Consider the following 16,643-nt stretch of genomic DNA (forward strand, 5'->3'; position numbering starts at 1 on the left):
GCTGTTTTCTAGTTGTGTGGTCTTGAACAATTCAGTTAATCTGTTTTCTAAAATGATGGATTTGAGCAAAACAATCTCTAAGATCTCCTTTCTGCTTGTTAGGGGCCAAATTGTGTCCTCTAAAATTCACGTTTTAGGGGCACCTGGGTGGCTCAGTCAATTGAGCATCTGACTTTGGCTCAGGTCACTATCTCATGGTTCATGGCTTTGAGCCCCACGTTGGACTCTGCTGACAGCTCAGAGCCTGGAGACTGCTTTTGATCCTGTGTCTCCCTCGCTCTCTATCCATGCCCCCCCCCAAAATAAATAATAAACATTAAAAAAATTAATAAAGAATAAAAATAAATAAACCACATTTTAGTCCTAACCCCCAGGGCCTTAGAATGAAACCGTATTTGGAGATAGGGCCTTTAAAGAGGTAATTAAGGTAAAATGAGGTCATATGAGTGGGCCCTAATCCAGTGTGACTGGTGTCCTTATAAGAAGAGTAGATGAGGACACAGACATACATACAGAGAGAAGACCATGTGAGGATACAGGGAGAAGGTGGCCATCTGCAGCCAAGGAGAAACCAACTCTGCCGGTACCTCAGTCTCAGACTTCAAGACTCCACAGCTATAAAAAAAAAAAGTGAATCTCTGCTGTTGAGGCCACCCAGTCTGTGTTTCTTTGTTATGGCAGCCCAAGCAAACCGATATACTGCTCTAACATTCTGATTCTTCTGCTTGCTCTTCTTTTATAGGCCATCCATTTCCCAGGATATATAAATGTCTGCCACAAGAGGGCCACTCCGCCCTCAGAGTGAACACCCTGCCTTCTGGTCGCCCAGAGAGCGATTGCTGATTGCAAAGGGGACAGAAGGATGTGCAGATGAACAGCCTGAAGCCTTTCCACAAAACTGGATCGACCCCAAAGACAAGCCATCCTGGAAAGGTTCATTTCCAGTAGGGTGACCAGCAAACCCGAGGGAAAGGGCAGACCCCTGGCTCCCCAGCCCCTGCTCTCTTAGGGTGGCCTCCCCACCAGGCCCCAGCCTTTATAGTATGCTTAGCTACCCTGTAAGTGATGAGTCCGCATGAAGAGTAATAACAGATGGGGAAACATCAGAAGCAAGGCTCAATCTCCAGCTGCACACACACGGATAACTATGAAGACTTCCGGGAAAGTAAAGCCGCAGATTCAAACACTATCAAAGGCAGGAGGGCACTGAGCACCAACCAGCCTTTCTCAGGGTCTGGTACAGAAACTGAAGTAAGAATCAACAAACCCAAATTTGTTGGATGACAGATATGTTCCTTGGGCTTTTCGACTGATGGGCACCAGGACAAGGCATGACAACTAAATGCAATGCACAATCCTATACTGAATAGGATTTTAGACTAAGAAAAAAAAGCTATAAAGGATTATTACTGTGATGATCGGTGAAATTTGGATAAGGAATACAAATTAGATAATAATATTACAAGTGTTGGGGCACCTGGGTGGCTCAGTCCATTAAACGTCCAATTTCGGCTCAGGTCATGATCTCACCATCGTTGGTGGGTTCGAGCCCCACACTGGGCTCTGGTCAGCACGGAGCCAGAGCCTGCTTCAGATTCTGTGTCTCCCTGTCTCTCTCTCTGCCCCTCCCCTGCTCGTGCTCTCTTTCTCTCTCAAAAATAAATAAACATTCAAATAATAATAATAATATTATTATTATTATTACAAGTGTTAAAATGGCTGCTTTTGGGGCGCCTGGGTGGCTCAGTCGGTTAAGCGGCCGACTTCGGCTCAGGTCATGATCTCACGGTCCGTGAGTTCGAGCCCCGCGTCGGGCTCTGTGCTGGCAGCTCAGAGCATGGAGCCTGTTTCAGATTCTGTGTCTCCCTCTCTCTGACCCTCCCCTGTTCATGCTCTGTCTCTCCCTGTCTCAAAAATAAATAAACGTTAAAAAAAAATTTTTTTTAAAATGGCTGCTTTTGGTAATTGTACTATGGCATGTAAGAAAATGACCTTGTTCTTAGGAAATACGTGCTAGTTTAAAGAATAATGAGTCACAGTGTCCAATTTACCCTCATTTGGTCAGAAAATAAGTAATATACATGCATATACAATACACACGTATAAAAATAAATACAGAGAATGAAAAAGCAAATGGACAAAAATGTAAATAATTGGTAGGTTTGGGTAAAGGGCATATGCAACGTTTCTATAAATTTGAAATTATAACAAAAGAAAAATCACTCCCCTCCCCAAATCCCAAACACCTCTGGGAAAATTGTGCTGAGAATAGATATTTCTTAGTAACAGCAAGAAAATACAAAAATCCTCCTTGCTCCTTTGATTTATGAGATGGTATCATGGTCTCAGCAACCAGGGTTTCACTGATGATTATGGTGGGAGTTTAACACCACTAATAATGAAGGGCTTTTGACATAAATGTGGACTTACCTTCCCTGAACACCAGACAATGGGGCACTACCTCGGAATGTCTCTTAGACATTGCTACATCTGCTCATTCATCATCATTCTGGTCATTCATGAAAAGTGACCATACCCATGACCTCAGGGATGCAGAAATGAGTCATTGTCCCAGCAGGCGCCATCCTCAGGACCAAGTTTGGAGAAGGCTCTTTCACAGTTATAATTTCTTATGGATTTAAAGCTAGCCACACTATTCATATTTCTGCTCTGTACTTCTCTTTAAGATATCATTAAAAAGACCCACCACCACTCTTAAGCTGGGTCAGCCTACATCTGAACCACAGCTCCTTTTCTTCTGGGAATAGATTGTCAAGTGGTTTGATGTATCATGGAGTCACAGTTGGCCAACCGGCATGCCCATTTTGCCCTAAAAGGAGGATGCGCAAGCCCCTGGTTTGTACTACTTAGGAAACGGATACCAAGGAATTAGGCACACATATCCACGAAGGCATTTCTGATAGAAATATACATTCACAGATTGAAGCATACATCTGGTATATCATTTTTATAGGGCCATACCTACTTTCGATGAATATCAAGAGGAACTGATTTAACTATTTCATAAGAGAAGATGTTCTTATCTTCTCAAGTTCACCCAACTTTATAGCTTTAACCTGAAATTGGGAGGGATGATATTCCAAGCTACTTTATCCACTATTTTCAGACTCTGCACACAGTTTGAAAGTATAGTAAGGGATGCTAAGACTGTATATTTTAAGCTCTAACCTTCGATTCTTGGACTTAAACTCCACATGAAGTTTTCCAGTGAAATTTGTAACAATAGCCTGTTTGAGTACGAGCGCCATTGTTCGGCAGGCATATGAGCCTGACCAAAATTCAAAGAACTACCTATTCCAACCATCTTCCTTGTTAGCTCATTTGCAAAAGGACTGTAATGATGTGAATTACCCTACTACTCCACTCTCTACCACCAGCTCATGGTTGACACTTACTAACTCCTACCCCTTCATTTATCTAATATTTTTGTCTTCTGACTTTTCTTCTCACCCAGCAGATACCATCCTTTTCTTCATTTGTCTTTGCCCCTTGGTTTTGGAAACCAATATCTTCCTTACTCCCTTGAACAACCCCCCACACCCACCCATCAGCTCATGCAAATTAATTTATGAAGAAGACTGTTGAGAGGTCTTCAGTTCCACACACCTGAGCCCACCACAGGCTTAGCCAAGATGCCTCTCTAAGGCTCCTGGCTAAGGCTCCACCTCTCCAGTACCCAGGCAGACCTGCTCACACGATTGTTCTAACTAGCCTAGAGCTCTTTAAAGGCAAGGCAGATGTCAATGCTGTTCATTCTACAGTGCCCACTCTCCACCAGAGGATCGGTCCAGGGATCCATCTTCCATCCTTCCCCAGGCTGCTGGAAACCCTAGAAGGTTAGCCCTCCTAGATTGCTTCACCTGACTCCGTGCCCTCGGTCTTCCTGTAGGGTTTTGCAAATGGGGGTCGCTGGCAGGAGATCACAGAGACTTCCTTCCTGTTTCCCTCTCCCCTCTAAGCAAAATCACCCCTTCATGGCATCTCATGCTTCCTGCTGTTGCTAGTTCTGGGCCCTTTATCACGCTTTGATGATTCCCTTAACCCTGCTCACAGCTCTGGAGGTTGTCTCTTCATTAAATTCTCTTCAGTTAAGCTCTTTGTTTATACCATTTATTTCCCGCCAGATACAGAAGAACCCTGGCGGATGCAAAATCTCATTCATCAACCAGTAAAACTTCTGAAACACTGTATCCGCTAAAATGAATTAAACAACAAATGAAACTTAGAAAGAAACTTGAAATCAAGACAAAGTTTTTGAGTGTTGGGAAGTTTCATCTTGAAACTTTCAGATGGGGAAGCTGAGTATCGCTTGGCCAAAGACGAAGCTCGAGGCTCTTATCGATAGCTGTACCAGAGGCCTGGCCCTCTTACTCCACGTTTGCTGACTGGGCTGTTTCAAAAGATGTGGTCAAATTTTGTAAGCAGCCCTCAGTTGAAATTTGCTTTGCTCTCCACTGTGATGGCTAGATTTCTGTTGTCTCCCACCGTTAGAAGGAATATAGAGGGACAGGACAAAAATCCATTCGTTAAGAAAGAAAACAGTGCACCAGTCAGCAGAATGACTAGACACAATAAAAGAAAAAAAAACTCCCTTGAAAAAGAGCTTTCTATTTTAAGAAGATGAATAAAAAGAAGAGATGCCCTCAAGTGATAGATAATGAAGACATTCCCCAGGCATCCTCAGCCTCTGTGGCTTTTCAGATATAAACCTGAAACGTAGTCCATTACAAAGGGTGGCATCCAAGCTGGATTCCGGCTGCTTGTTCTGTTCTGTGGTCAGCCAGTGCTGAACATAGCAGTTTAAACAAGCCACAGAGCTGTGAGTGGCCCCTGTGTCTAAAATGCCTTCTGGATTATCCTCAATGACCCTAATCGTAGGACTTAGAATCTGAAAGGATGAGAATTAAACGGGACATTTAGGGTCCAGCTCTCCGGGGTACATTATTTTTTCAAACTAACCTGGGTTTTTGGATAACACACACACTGGATCTGAAAATGCCACTTTGTCACGATTTGCTATGTGATATCCTAGTGACCTCTAAGGCCAATTCCAGGACATCGCAGGGACAACACACCAGTGTCCCCAAGCCTGCATTTGGGGCACTATTTGGCTGAGTCACTTGCAGTATTATTCTGGAGCTGCCTCTCAGGAGCTCATAGGACCCAACTATTGTATTTCCAGGAATTTGGGTTGCTGGTTAACACCTCACTGTTAGCTTGAAATCAGCAATAGTGGGAGTTTTCACACCACAGGAGTTGACAAACACTATAAAGACATTTCTTCCCTTGAAACTCAGCTGTTTAACATTCACTGGAATCATGTTAACTATGAAATAATACTGATCCATCTCTCCAATTGAGAAGGAAAGCTGGTAAACGCAAATAAAAAGGGCCAGCCAGATATCCAAGGCCGGATAGTCCCCCTGCATGCTTTTGGCTTCTGCAATCTTGCTTTCCTCTTGCATCAGCCAGAAGCCAGGAATCTGAAGCTTGAGTATACTAGTCCCGCCCAACCTGGAAGCACATATGTATAAAAGATCAGTATAACCCAAGCCAGATGCTCAGCCTTTGGAGTTGACTCCGCTGGGCCGGCACCGGTGACAAATAAAAAGTCTTTTCTGATTCCCTAGCGCTTGTCGCTTGTCTCTTCCTGGGCGCCGAGTATTTGCTATAACACAGGGGCTGAAATTGATGGGTAGAAACTTGTTCTTTCTTCAATCCCTGCAAACTCAAAGAAGAGAACCAGCCTTCCCAAGTACATTATTGAAAATAGTCCCCTAAATTCAAATACTCAGTTAAAAAAATTAGAGCGGAATTAGAGTCTACAGCCTGAGAAAATGGTTTGTTTTGATTTCGAGTTGGCTCAAGAAGTTTCTGACAATTAATTTCATATAATTGCCTTATAAAGTTAAAATGCCTTCCAAAATTTTATGGGGCCATTTCAAAACCTAGGGAAATCAGCCAGTAAATTAAAGTGTATCTCTGCAAGGAGAGAAAGATTGATCTCAAGACTAGTTTTAGACCCAGCTGGAGGACTTGGTCTCTGTTCCAGTGGAAAGGAAGGCAGCAATCCTTAGCAAAGCCCAAGATTTCTTTTTCCTGAAATAATGACTGACCACTGCCTCTGTTGTTTTTGGCCAAGTGTTTGACCAAAACAAGAATTTTGCAACTGCAATGACCTAACTTGGGAAACAATTTTATAACATTTTCTAGGAACCACAAAACCTTTGTTTTACTCTTTCTGAAGCCCGACAGTGGGACCAGAAGGAGAGCATAATATTTTGCCGTGTAACAAAGAAAAAACTTGATAAGGTCAGCGGCTGGAAGAATATTTCAGTTCAAATAACGGTCATCCAGAGCCCGTGAAATGCTGCCTTTCAAACCAGTAATGAACGTGCCTTGCACAACATCACATCCAGCTAAAATCCTGGATCCGCTCAGCTGATTATTAGGGCATTAAATGGTGACCTTTATCATACAACAAATTGTAAGCCGGGCATCTAGGTTTGACAAAAACAGCAGGAACTGCAGTTAGCAGCAAAACCAGACTCACATGTTAGAAGAGCCCGGAGAAAACTTCTTGACGTGGTTGGAAGAAAACAGAAGCTTCTTGCAGTGACTCGGACTTCAGTTGGATGAGTACAGATGATCCAAGTTAGGCAACATTATGATTGCTGGGGACTGCAAAAAAAATCAGTCAGCTCAACTATCAGCAAAATGCCCTCCCAAGGCCTATTAAATAATGTACCAGTGAAGTTATTTGAAGTAAACTGATATACTGTGCCATAGGATGTATGGACTAAAATCATGGACACTTGAGTTCAATGGTCTAGGTTTAAATTCTCTGCAACCCATGGCGTGCCTGAGTGGTTTAGTCGGTTAAGCGTCTGACTCCTGATTTTGGTTCAGGTCGTGATCTTCGGGTTTCTTAAGTTTGAGCCCCATGTCGCACTCTGCACTAAGAGTGCAGAGCCTGCTTGAGATTCTCTCTCTCTGCCTCTCCCTTACTTGCGCTCTCTCTCTCTTTCAAAAATAAATAATAAACTTTAATAATTCTTTGTGACCCATTAGCTACATGGCCTCAGAAAAGAGACTTAATCTCTCTAAGCCTCACATGCCCCATCTAGAAACTGGGGGTGATGGTAGTTCCCAAAAGATGTTGTGAGGGCTACATAATGTGTTCAGAATGATGGGTGGCACATAGTAAGTGCTTAATAGACATTAACGATTTTTTTTTTTTTTTTTTTTTTTTTTTTTTTGCATATAGGCTGATGGACTTTAAGCATTTGTCTTAGTTTGGAATCCCCCAGAAACAGCTTCTGAGCACAAGTGGTGTATTTGGGAGATGATCATGTCACAGCAGTGGATGAATGGGGTCGTAAGGCAGGAAGGGAAGGTGGCCAGTCACGGGGGTGTCATCACCACTACCTCTGTGGGCAGCAGGAGCTCCCTGTATCTGGGACCTCTAGGAGACAGAACAGGACACCCCACAGAACTATCCCACCCAGCAGGGAGGAAGCTGGGTACTTATCCACAGCTCCCTGTCCATCTTTGGTTGGGAACTGCTCCCAAGGGCATTCACCCTCTAGGACACGGGACAGAAAATGGCAGGAAGTTCAGAGTTTGCAGCCTTCAGCGTGAGAGAGTGGAAGGGGACACGGGAGGGGAACTGGCAGCAGCTACTAGAGCCCTGCATCACTGTTTTCAGATCATTAAATGAGCTGGAGTTCCTTTATTTACTTTTTAATGTTTATTTCTTTTGAGAGAGAGAAACAATGAGCAAGAGAAGGGGCAAAGAGAGAGAGGAGAGAGAGAATCCCAAGCAAGCTCTATGCTGTCAGCACAGAGCCCAACGCAGGGCTTGATCTCATGAGCTTAGGATCATGACCTGAGCTGAAATCAAGAGTTGGGATGTTTTGTTTTTTTTTTAATCTTTATTTATTTGGGGGGGGGGCGAAGAGTGAGACAGAGCATGATCAGGGGAGGGGCAGAGAGGAGGGAGACACAGAATCCAAAGCAGACTCCAGGCTCTGAGCTGTTAAGCACAGAGCCTGACATGGGGCTCGAACTCACGAACGGCGAGATCATGACCTGAGTTAAAATCTGACGCTCAACTGACTGAGCCACCGAGACACCTCTGAAGTTTATATATTTGTTTTAATGGGTCAACCCTTAAGTGACAATAATACAACAGAGCAAAACAAAATCTGTGTTCATTCTATGCTGGTTTTAATGGAGGTATTAAGAAATAAATCATGTAACTTAAAAACATTTGTAAGTGCCCATTAAATCAACACAATGTTGAGAATAATAGATGGAGTTTCAACCCTAATTCTGCTCTGAACGGCTTACTCTTCCTCAATATCCATCACCCGAAGCTAGGGAGGTATCCAGTGTTTTTCACAGTTCTGTGGAAGACCCAAGCCTTCATGGAAAAGGAAAACATCCCTCTTTTTTCAAAAGTCACCAAACTCTTAGCAGTTCCAATAACTGGCTTTTTCAGTAAACGAAACCATTTGCGTTTTTAGGAAAAATAATATATTAAGACTTTCCCATGCATCCAGAGGTTCAAAACACTAAAACGGTAATGAACACCATAAACTCCATTCCTAAACTGCACAATGTATCTGTTGGATAATCTGATTGTGTCTTCTTCATGTGAAAGCAGAAAGCCTGTATATGAGGCCAATGTTTCTTTTTTTTTTTTTTTTAAGATTTTTTTAATGTTTATTTGTTTGTGAGACAGAGAAAGACAGAGTTTGAAGGGGGGAGGGTCAGAGAGAGGGAGACACAGAATCTGAAACAGGCTCTGGGCTCTGAGTTATGAGCACAGAGCCCGACATGGGGCTCGAACTCACAGACGGTGAGATCATGACCTGAGCCGAAGTCGGACGCTTAACCGACTGAGCCATCCAGGCGCCCCGAGGCCAACGTTTCTAAAGACAAATGACTGCCTCAGAGGAAAAGATTGGGAGATTTGCCTATCTAAAACGTAAACTGTTTTGTGTTACAAAAAACAAACAAACAAACAAACAAACAAACACCACAATAAAGAACAACAAACCCTGAGCGCCTGGTTCTGAAGCAAAGAATTACTTTAGAGTTTGATATGAAATGTTCAAGTTTACAGAAGGCACATGGCCAAATACATGAAAAGATGTTCAATTTCACTATTCATCAAAATACACATCAGAAAACATATATATATATATATATATGGGAGGTGGTTATTTCAAGGAGTTGGCTTATGCAATTGTTGGGGCTGGAAAGTCTGAAATCTGTAGGGCAGGCTGGCAATTCCAGTAAGAGGTGAGATTGCAGTCTTGAGTTTGAAATCTGTAGGGCAGGTCAGCAGGCTGGAAATTCAGGAAAGCTTATTTTGTTTTATCTATCTATCTATCTATCTATCTATCTATCTATCTATCTAAGTAGGCTCCACGCTGGGCTCTAAGCTCCAATGCGGGGCTTGAATTCATGACCCTGAGATCAAGATCTGAGCTGAGATGTAGATGTCTGGACCGACTGAGAAACCTAAGCACCCCCAGGGAAGATTTCTATCGTTACATCCTTGAGCTAATTCCTTCTCCAGAAAATCTCAGATTTTGCTGTTCAGGACTTCAGTCGAGTGGATGAGGATCAGTCCATGTCTACTGATTATGTTGACCACATCTACAAAATATCTTCACATCAATGTCTTCACTAGAATTTGACAAAGCCATCAAGCACCAAAGCCTAATCAACTTGACACATAAAATTAGCCGCCACACATGGTTATGTCTGCTACTTCATGGGGAAAATAGGAGTCCTCAGAAAGACACTCTCAACGTCCGCCCCCAAGTTCACAGTCCAACATGCCATTTCCCCTCCAGGACTGCTCATCAATATTTGAGTCTGCTGACTACATTCCCCTTCTTGAAGCACCCTTTCTTTCTTTTCTTTTTTTTTAATGTTTATTTATTTTTGAGAGAGACAGAGACAGAACGTGAGCGGGTTAGAGAGAGAGGAAGACACAGAATCTGAAGCAGGCTCCAGGCTCTGAGCTGTCAGCACAGAGCCCGATGCGGGGCTCAAACTCATGAGCCATGAGACCATGACCTGAGCCCAAGTCAGACGCTCAACTGACTGAGCCATCCAGGCGCCCCTTGAAGCCCCCTTTCTTACGCCCATTATTCCACTTGCTTCTGGGTTTTCTGTTTCTTAGCCTCTTGAAGGGATCCTTTTGAGCTTCACATCTTTGAACTACTGGAGTTCCTGGGGGTTCTGTCCCCAGCCCTTTTCTCTTTCTACCCTCAGAAAACATCTCAACTTTTCTGAGTAGGTATCAGCTAGGGTTGCATGCAGGTGCACACAGCAGGTAGCCAGCAATAGTTTAACCAAATAAGATCTGCTTTTTGTCTTCAGGCACAGAGTCTAGAGGTAGGCAGTTCAGGGCTGGTATGTTGGACCACTCTTCACTCTGCTGTCCTCAGTGTGTGGCTTGGTGTCTGTGCTCACAAGATGGCCGCTGCCCTGTAGGCATGGTGTCTACACCTGCCATGGCTTCCCACCAACTCTTTGGAACTTAACTCATTTACTTATTCAACAAATATTTATTCACAACTCACTATGTGTTAACACTCTTCTAGGCACTAGGAATGTAGAAGTGAAAAAAAATGGTTTAAAATCCCTGTTCTCGTGGACCTTATATTTAAATGGGGGGGGGGGGGAGGAATAGAAAGTAGATAAGAAAAACAAGTGAAAAATGTGGGAGGTTTGATGATGAATGTTATGGAGAAACATAAAGCAGAGAAAGGAACTGGAAGGTTAGATGTGTGTGGTAATTTTAGGCAGGGTAATCAGGGAAAGCCTCACTGAGGAGGTGACATCTGAGCACAGACCTGAGAGAAGTGATAAAGCAAGCCATTTGGTTGCCTTCCAAGCATAGGGAAGCAAGCTGATGATGAAGAGTACTATTAACATTTTTTTTTTAAATCACAGGAATACGAAAACTATGTCTGTGTTAGTCCATCAATGGTGTATGTGCATATGTGCAAATGTGTGGTATGGAGTATGGATGTACAACACAAACTCTGGAGGACACATTCCACACCAACGACAGGGCTTAATTTTGGTGAGGGGCCAAGAAATGCAGGGCAGTGAAGGTGAAGTTTTCTATGTGGCCTTTTTCTTTTTAAAAAAAAATGAGAAGGTATTCTTAGACAATTTGTATAATTAAAATTTTTAATTATTTTTTTAGAAGTTTTTTTAATGTTTATTTTTGAGAGAGAGAGAGAGACAGAGTGTGAGCAGGGGAGCAGCAGAGAGAGAGAGAGAGAGAGAGAGGGAGGGAGACACAGAATCTGAAGCAGACTCCAGGCTCTGAGCTGTCGGCACAGAGCCCAATGTGAGGCTCAAACCCACAAACCGTGAGATCATGACCTGAGTCGAAGTAGGACACTAAACCAACTGAGCCACCCAGGCGCCCTTTTAATTCTTTTTAATTATTGGACAAAAAGGTGTTGGAACGATGACCTTAGAACCCTTATTTTCTTTCTCTTTTCAGGGTTGTTTTTTCTTTTCCTAACAAACTTGCATTTTTTTTAATAACTACGAAAAAAATGCAAGAAAGCAATTTCCATTCTGTAATTATTTCTACTGCTTTTTGGCTCAACCAGCAGAATGACCCAGGGCCCATCTCTGTCCTGGCTCAGGGCCCAGGGGGCTCCCTCTCTCTCAGCAGCAAGCAAGGTGATCTTGCCGAGCCTTCCCCACAACTGCTGCCTCTGTGGCTGCCAGCATCACCTTGACTACCTGCAGAGACACTCCTGCCACAGCCTCTCCAGTGGGGAAAGCTCCCTTCCCATCAGGTTGCAAGGCTTATTAATATAAGATGAGCAGAGAAGCAAAGGGAGGAAAAATACATAGGGCCATGGCTTTCCAGAGGGGAAGTCCCGTTTCCTCAGTATTGACACCAGGCCCCATGGTGCATCTCCCTGATTAATCTGGCTCTCGCAGTTTCTCTCTCTGGAGAAACTTGAGATAAGTTTCTCAGCGGCTGGGGCAAAGGGCAGTCGGATGCAGTGTCTTGTTGCATACCCCTTCCCATTGCACTCAGGTTCCAGATCACGCCGGCCACCTTGTTATTCTCCTACCTCATGGTGGTTTCTACAAGAGCCTATGAAATGGCCTTCAGCGGTTTCTCTGCTGTCCAATGTCCTCTGCAATGTGCTCTAGAGTCTTGGCTCTGGGTGTCCACGGCTATCCCAATATGGTCTCCTCTTCCCCAAGGGAGGTATGAATGCCTGTGACTGGTTTTAGGAGAGTTATCAGCATGGCCTGGCAGATTTACTAAAAACACCTTTTCATATTTGGTTCTTCCTCCTCCCAGGGCCCTGGCTTGGGACCCAATCTCCTTGGCTGCTCTATTTGAAGCATGGAATTATGGCCTAAGTCTTTTCTCACTTTATTTATTAATCCTCCTCACCATGTATTTATCGTGACTCCAGTCTTCTATAAAGTGTGTGTGTGTGTGTGTGTGTGTGTGTGTGTGTGTGTGTGTGTGTGTTGGGATAGCCGATTCTAAAGAACATTACAAGTAGGGGTGCCTGGGTGGCTTGGTTGGTTGGTTAAGCATCTGACTTTGGTTTCAGTTCAGGTCATGTTCTCATGGTTGTGAGATGGGGCCCCAAGTGGGGCTCTGAGCTGGGCACGGAGCCTGCTTAAGATTTTCTCTCTCCTCCTTCCTCTGCCTCTTCCCTGCTCTCTCAAATAAATAAATAAACTTAAAAAGAAAAATGGGGCACCTGGGTGGCTCAGTTGGTTAAGTGTCCGACTTCGGCTCAGGTCATGATCTTGCAGTTTGTGAGTTTGAGCCCCGCGTTGGACTCTGTGCTGACAGCTCAGAGCTTGGAGCCTGCTTCAGATTCTGTGTCTCCTCCTGTCTCTGCCCCTCCCATGCTCATGCTCTGTCTCTCAATAATAAATAAATGTTAAAAAAATTTTAAAAATTAAAAAAAAAAGAACATTACAAGTAATGCTGCTCTGTTAACAAACCTACTACAACAGTTATACAGGATAAACCTGCTCACAAAAGGTAGATTCAAGCTACTCAGTACTAGGTTTGATAAGTTGTGATGTTAGCCTTTTCATTGGGTATGGATATTACTATTCACATTTTCTTTAGAAGATAAAACCAGCTGATGGGAAGGTAATGCTGACTTCGTTTTGTGAGAAATAAGACCTACTCAGGAGGAGCCATATTTAAGGCTCATTATTTATTTCTTTAATTTTTTAAATCTTTTATTTATTTTCGAGAGAAAGAGAGACACATGTGAGTAGGGGAGGGAACAAACAGAGAGGGAGACCCAGAATTCGAAGCAGGCTCCAGGCTCTGAGCTGTCAGCACAGAGCCCGACGCAGGGCTTGAACCCAAGAACCGTGAGATCACGACCTGAGCCCAAGTCGGACGCTCAACTGACTGAGCCACCCAGGCACCCCAAGGCTCATAATTTCTGAATTTTCTTTGAAACAAGTTGATAGTCTGGGTTGTTAACATCTATGCAGAATGACTAGCTTTGTGTACGCACAGAGATAGAGGGAGTTTTACTCAGGAAAGAAAATATTTATTTTCCTTTTTTTTTTTTTTCCTGAGGGGAAAATATTTCCTCCTTCACCCTCATTAATTTTTATGGTTGGTGAAGCATTTTCATTATATTAGCCAAAAGGAGGCTGGACTAAAAAAAGTAGAAAACCAAAGGCATATGAAACGGTTTCCTGGCCAGGATGATACTGCAACCATCTTGGGAAAGTTTGTCCTCCAGAAAAACAAATGAAATTGTGGCTTGCCAAGCCACCTCATGGAATCCAGGCAATACTTTCTGCTTTTTTTCCTCTGAAAGCTTGGACACAGAGTCACAGTTTATTTGTTGAACACGTTCTTCTTGTTTCTTGTAACCATAGACTCTGGTCTAGTTGAGTGTTTCTTATGTCAGGCTATAGCTGAGCCAATATTTATCATTTAAGAAATTTCCATGAGTCATAAAATAAACCTGCGGTAGGCACTACCTTCTATGGGAGTTTCTTTCCTAGAGTTTTTAAGATAAAAGGGAAAACACGGAATCTGGAATCCAACACCCAGCATTTGTCAGACCACACAGATATTTTCTCCTATGGGGAGGATCCTCCTGAGATTTCAAAGCCATTCAAGGTGTGCTGCCTCCTGCCTGAACACCTTCCGGCCCGACAGCCCGGCCCCTCTCCAAATGGCCAGGCCAGGGCCAGAAAGGAAAGGAAGCTGTAGAGGTTTCAAGGGCGGAAGTGACTCACTGGCTCAAGGGGTGGGAGGAAAGGTTTTCCATTGGAGCGAGAATACAAATGAGCAAGTGATTCCTTCCACCTCCAATGTGGAACATCTTGCAAGGGGGCCTGAATTTACACCGACCGAAGGGGGGAATAATACTGTAAGATGTGATGTGTGGCCCTTAGTTACATATAAGAGTGTGTTTCATTAGTGCTGCTTGCCCCTTTTGTGCCAATCAGCTTCTTTTCCCCAGATGGGGACCCGCTAGGAGTCCACAACCTGGACAGTTATAGCAACTTAGTGATTTTGCTGTAAAAACAGGCCTTGTATCAAGAGCACAAGGCCTAGAGTTTATAAATCAAAATTCAGGGGCGCCTGGGTGGCGCAGTTGGTTAAGCGTCCGACTTCAGCCAGGTCACGATCTCGCGGTCCGGGAGTTCGAGCCCCGCGTCGGGCTCTGGGCTGATGGCTCAGAGCCTGGAGCCTGTTTCCGACTCTGTGTCTCCCTCTCTCTCTGCCCCTCCCCCATTCATGCTCTGTCTCTGTCCCAAAAATAAATAAACGTAAATTAAAAAAAAATAAAAAAAAAATCAAAATTCAGAGGTCTGCTTTAGTATTACTAGGATACTCCACAAATTGCTAATATGGCCCTAGATACTCAAGAAATTTTCTGTATTGTGCAGGCATTACACTTTAGAACCAAAGGGGTTAACCTAACACCTTCAGTTTGCAAGCGAGGATAAGGAGGTCCAGAGAAGTGTACCTCCTAAGAGGTCACACAGCCAGTCAAGACCAGAACTTGTGCCAATGGTATAAAACACCTTCTTGGGAGCCTGGTGATAGAAATACCAGAGTTGTAGTGATAAAGGCAAAAGTTATACGAAAAGGCACTCCAATTTCGCATCATGGCCATTGTCCCTCAGTTGCTTCTAGCAGAGCTGTTCTTGAATATGCTCCAAATTTCCTCACTGGGCAGAGCTGGGGTTCTTTGGCTGAAGCACGATTTCACATTCTGCCTCACACCCCCAGAAGGGAAAACTGGGTATAAATTATAACCATCCCCTCTTCCAAAGCAAGAAACAAAAGCAGCAAACAAAAATCCCTACATCTGTATCTTTCTAGGTACCTTGGTCCATGGAATCTAATTTTTGGGTAAGAACATTAGGTGTTTTCTTCCCCCAATCATCAGCCTCTGAGTCAGCCCCCTAGCCATCTCTTCCATATTTGTATTCACCAACCTAAGTGAGAAGTCATGTTGGTAACAAATGCTCACTTCCTTCCTCTCCGGATGCGCACTCCTTAAGATTTGGTCACACCTCCCTGGTTTGATCTGCCCCATCAGTAGTATCCTGAGAATTCCCACTGGAACCTGGGCCAAGTTTATCTTGGCATCAATCTGTTTTCACTCATGATCTCCTTGTGGCAGGGCCCATGTATTCCTGGTAGCTAACAAGGCCACAGCTGGCACCCAGTAGGACCCAGTAAACATGTCAAATCTAACTGAAAAGATTTCAAAGTAGCATCCTGTTGTGAATGTAAATAAGACAATTGCTTTGACCCCAAATACAAACTTTTTTTTTTTTTTTTTAACACTTACCTCCTCTTTTTCCTACAAGAAATTCAGGTGGTAATAATAGATAGGATGATGCAAACATCTTTTAAAAATGCCAGGCTGCTTGGACTCCTACTAATTGATGTATATTAGATTGAACCACGAGAATGTCCTACTTTTTGGGGGCACCTGGCTGGCTCAGAGCATGTGACTCTTGATCTCAGCATCATGAGTTTAAGCCCCACATTGGGTGTGCATCCTACTAAAAAGAAAAAAACACTCCTGCTTTTGTAGGTCAAAGATAGTTGAATTTTGTCTGTTTCTTAGGTACAGCCTAATGTAATTGAAAATAATATAAATACATTGCTTTATACAGGGGCAATAATTCAGTCCTTTCATTTATCCACCCTGATCTCTTTACCATCGTCTGCACGGTCCTACATCATCTGGTAATTATAGTTACACTTTCAGTCTCATTTGGGTCCACCCACCCTGGCCCTCCAGGCTCCAGCCACACTGTCTTCCTTCTGTTTTTAGAACACGCTGACCTCAGCCCATCTACCTGGGATGTTCCCCACTATCTTCACACAATTGAGTCCTTCTCGGCATTTAAGCCTCAGCTTAAATTCTGTTTCTTTGGATGAGACTTCTCTGAGCATTGATTTAAGCGTGCCCTTCCCGCCCCCAGTTACCCTGTCACATCACCCAGTTTTACGGTCACTGAAGTACTTCTTTGATTGGTTGTTCATTGTTTGCCTGGAGCTGACTAGGATTTAAGCTTCAGGACTGCAC

At 43.6% G+C, this 16,643-nt stretch overlaps 1 protein-coding gene across 6 annotated transcripts in view; it reads right to left on the reverse strand.

Annotated features, from left to right (window-relative positions):
* Window positions 1-16,643, reverse strand: part of BFSP1 (beaded filament structural protein 1) — a 70,498-nt gene that overhangs the window by 47,030 nt on the left and 6,825 nt on the right. For all 6 annotated transcript variants that reach the window (XM_043602938.1, XM_043602939.1, XM_043602940.1 and 3 more), the window contains exon 3: window positions 6,575-6,702. Coding sequence is in view for 1 of the 6 variants with exons in the window: in XM_043602941.1 (XP_043458876.1) it covers window positions 6,575-6,576 (2 nt within the window). In the remaining 5 variants the exon portion in view is untranslated. The remainder of the gene's footprint in view (window positions 1-6,574; window positions 6,703-16,643) is intronic.

This window comes from Prionailurus bengalensis, chromosome A3 (assembly GCF_016509475.1).
Source record: "Prionailurus bengalensis isolate Pbe53 chromosome A3, Fcat_Pben_1.1_paternal_pri, whole genome shotgun sequence".
Classification (NCBI taxonomy): Eukaryota; Metazoa; Chordata; class Mammalia; order Carnivora; family Felidae; genus Prionailurus; species Prionailurus bengalensis.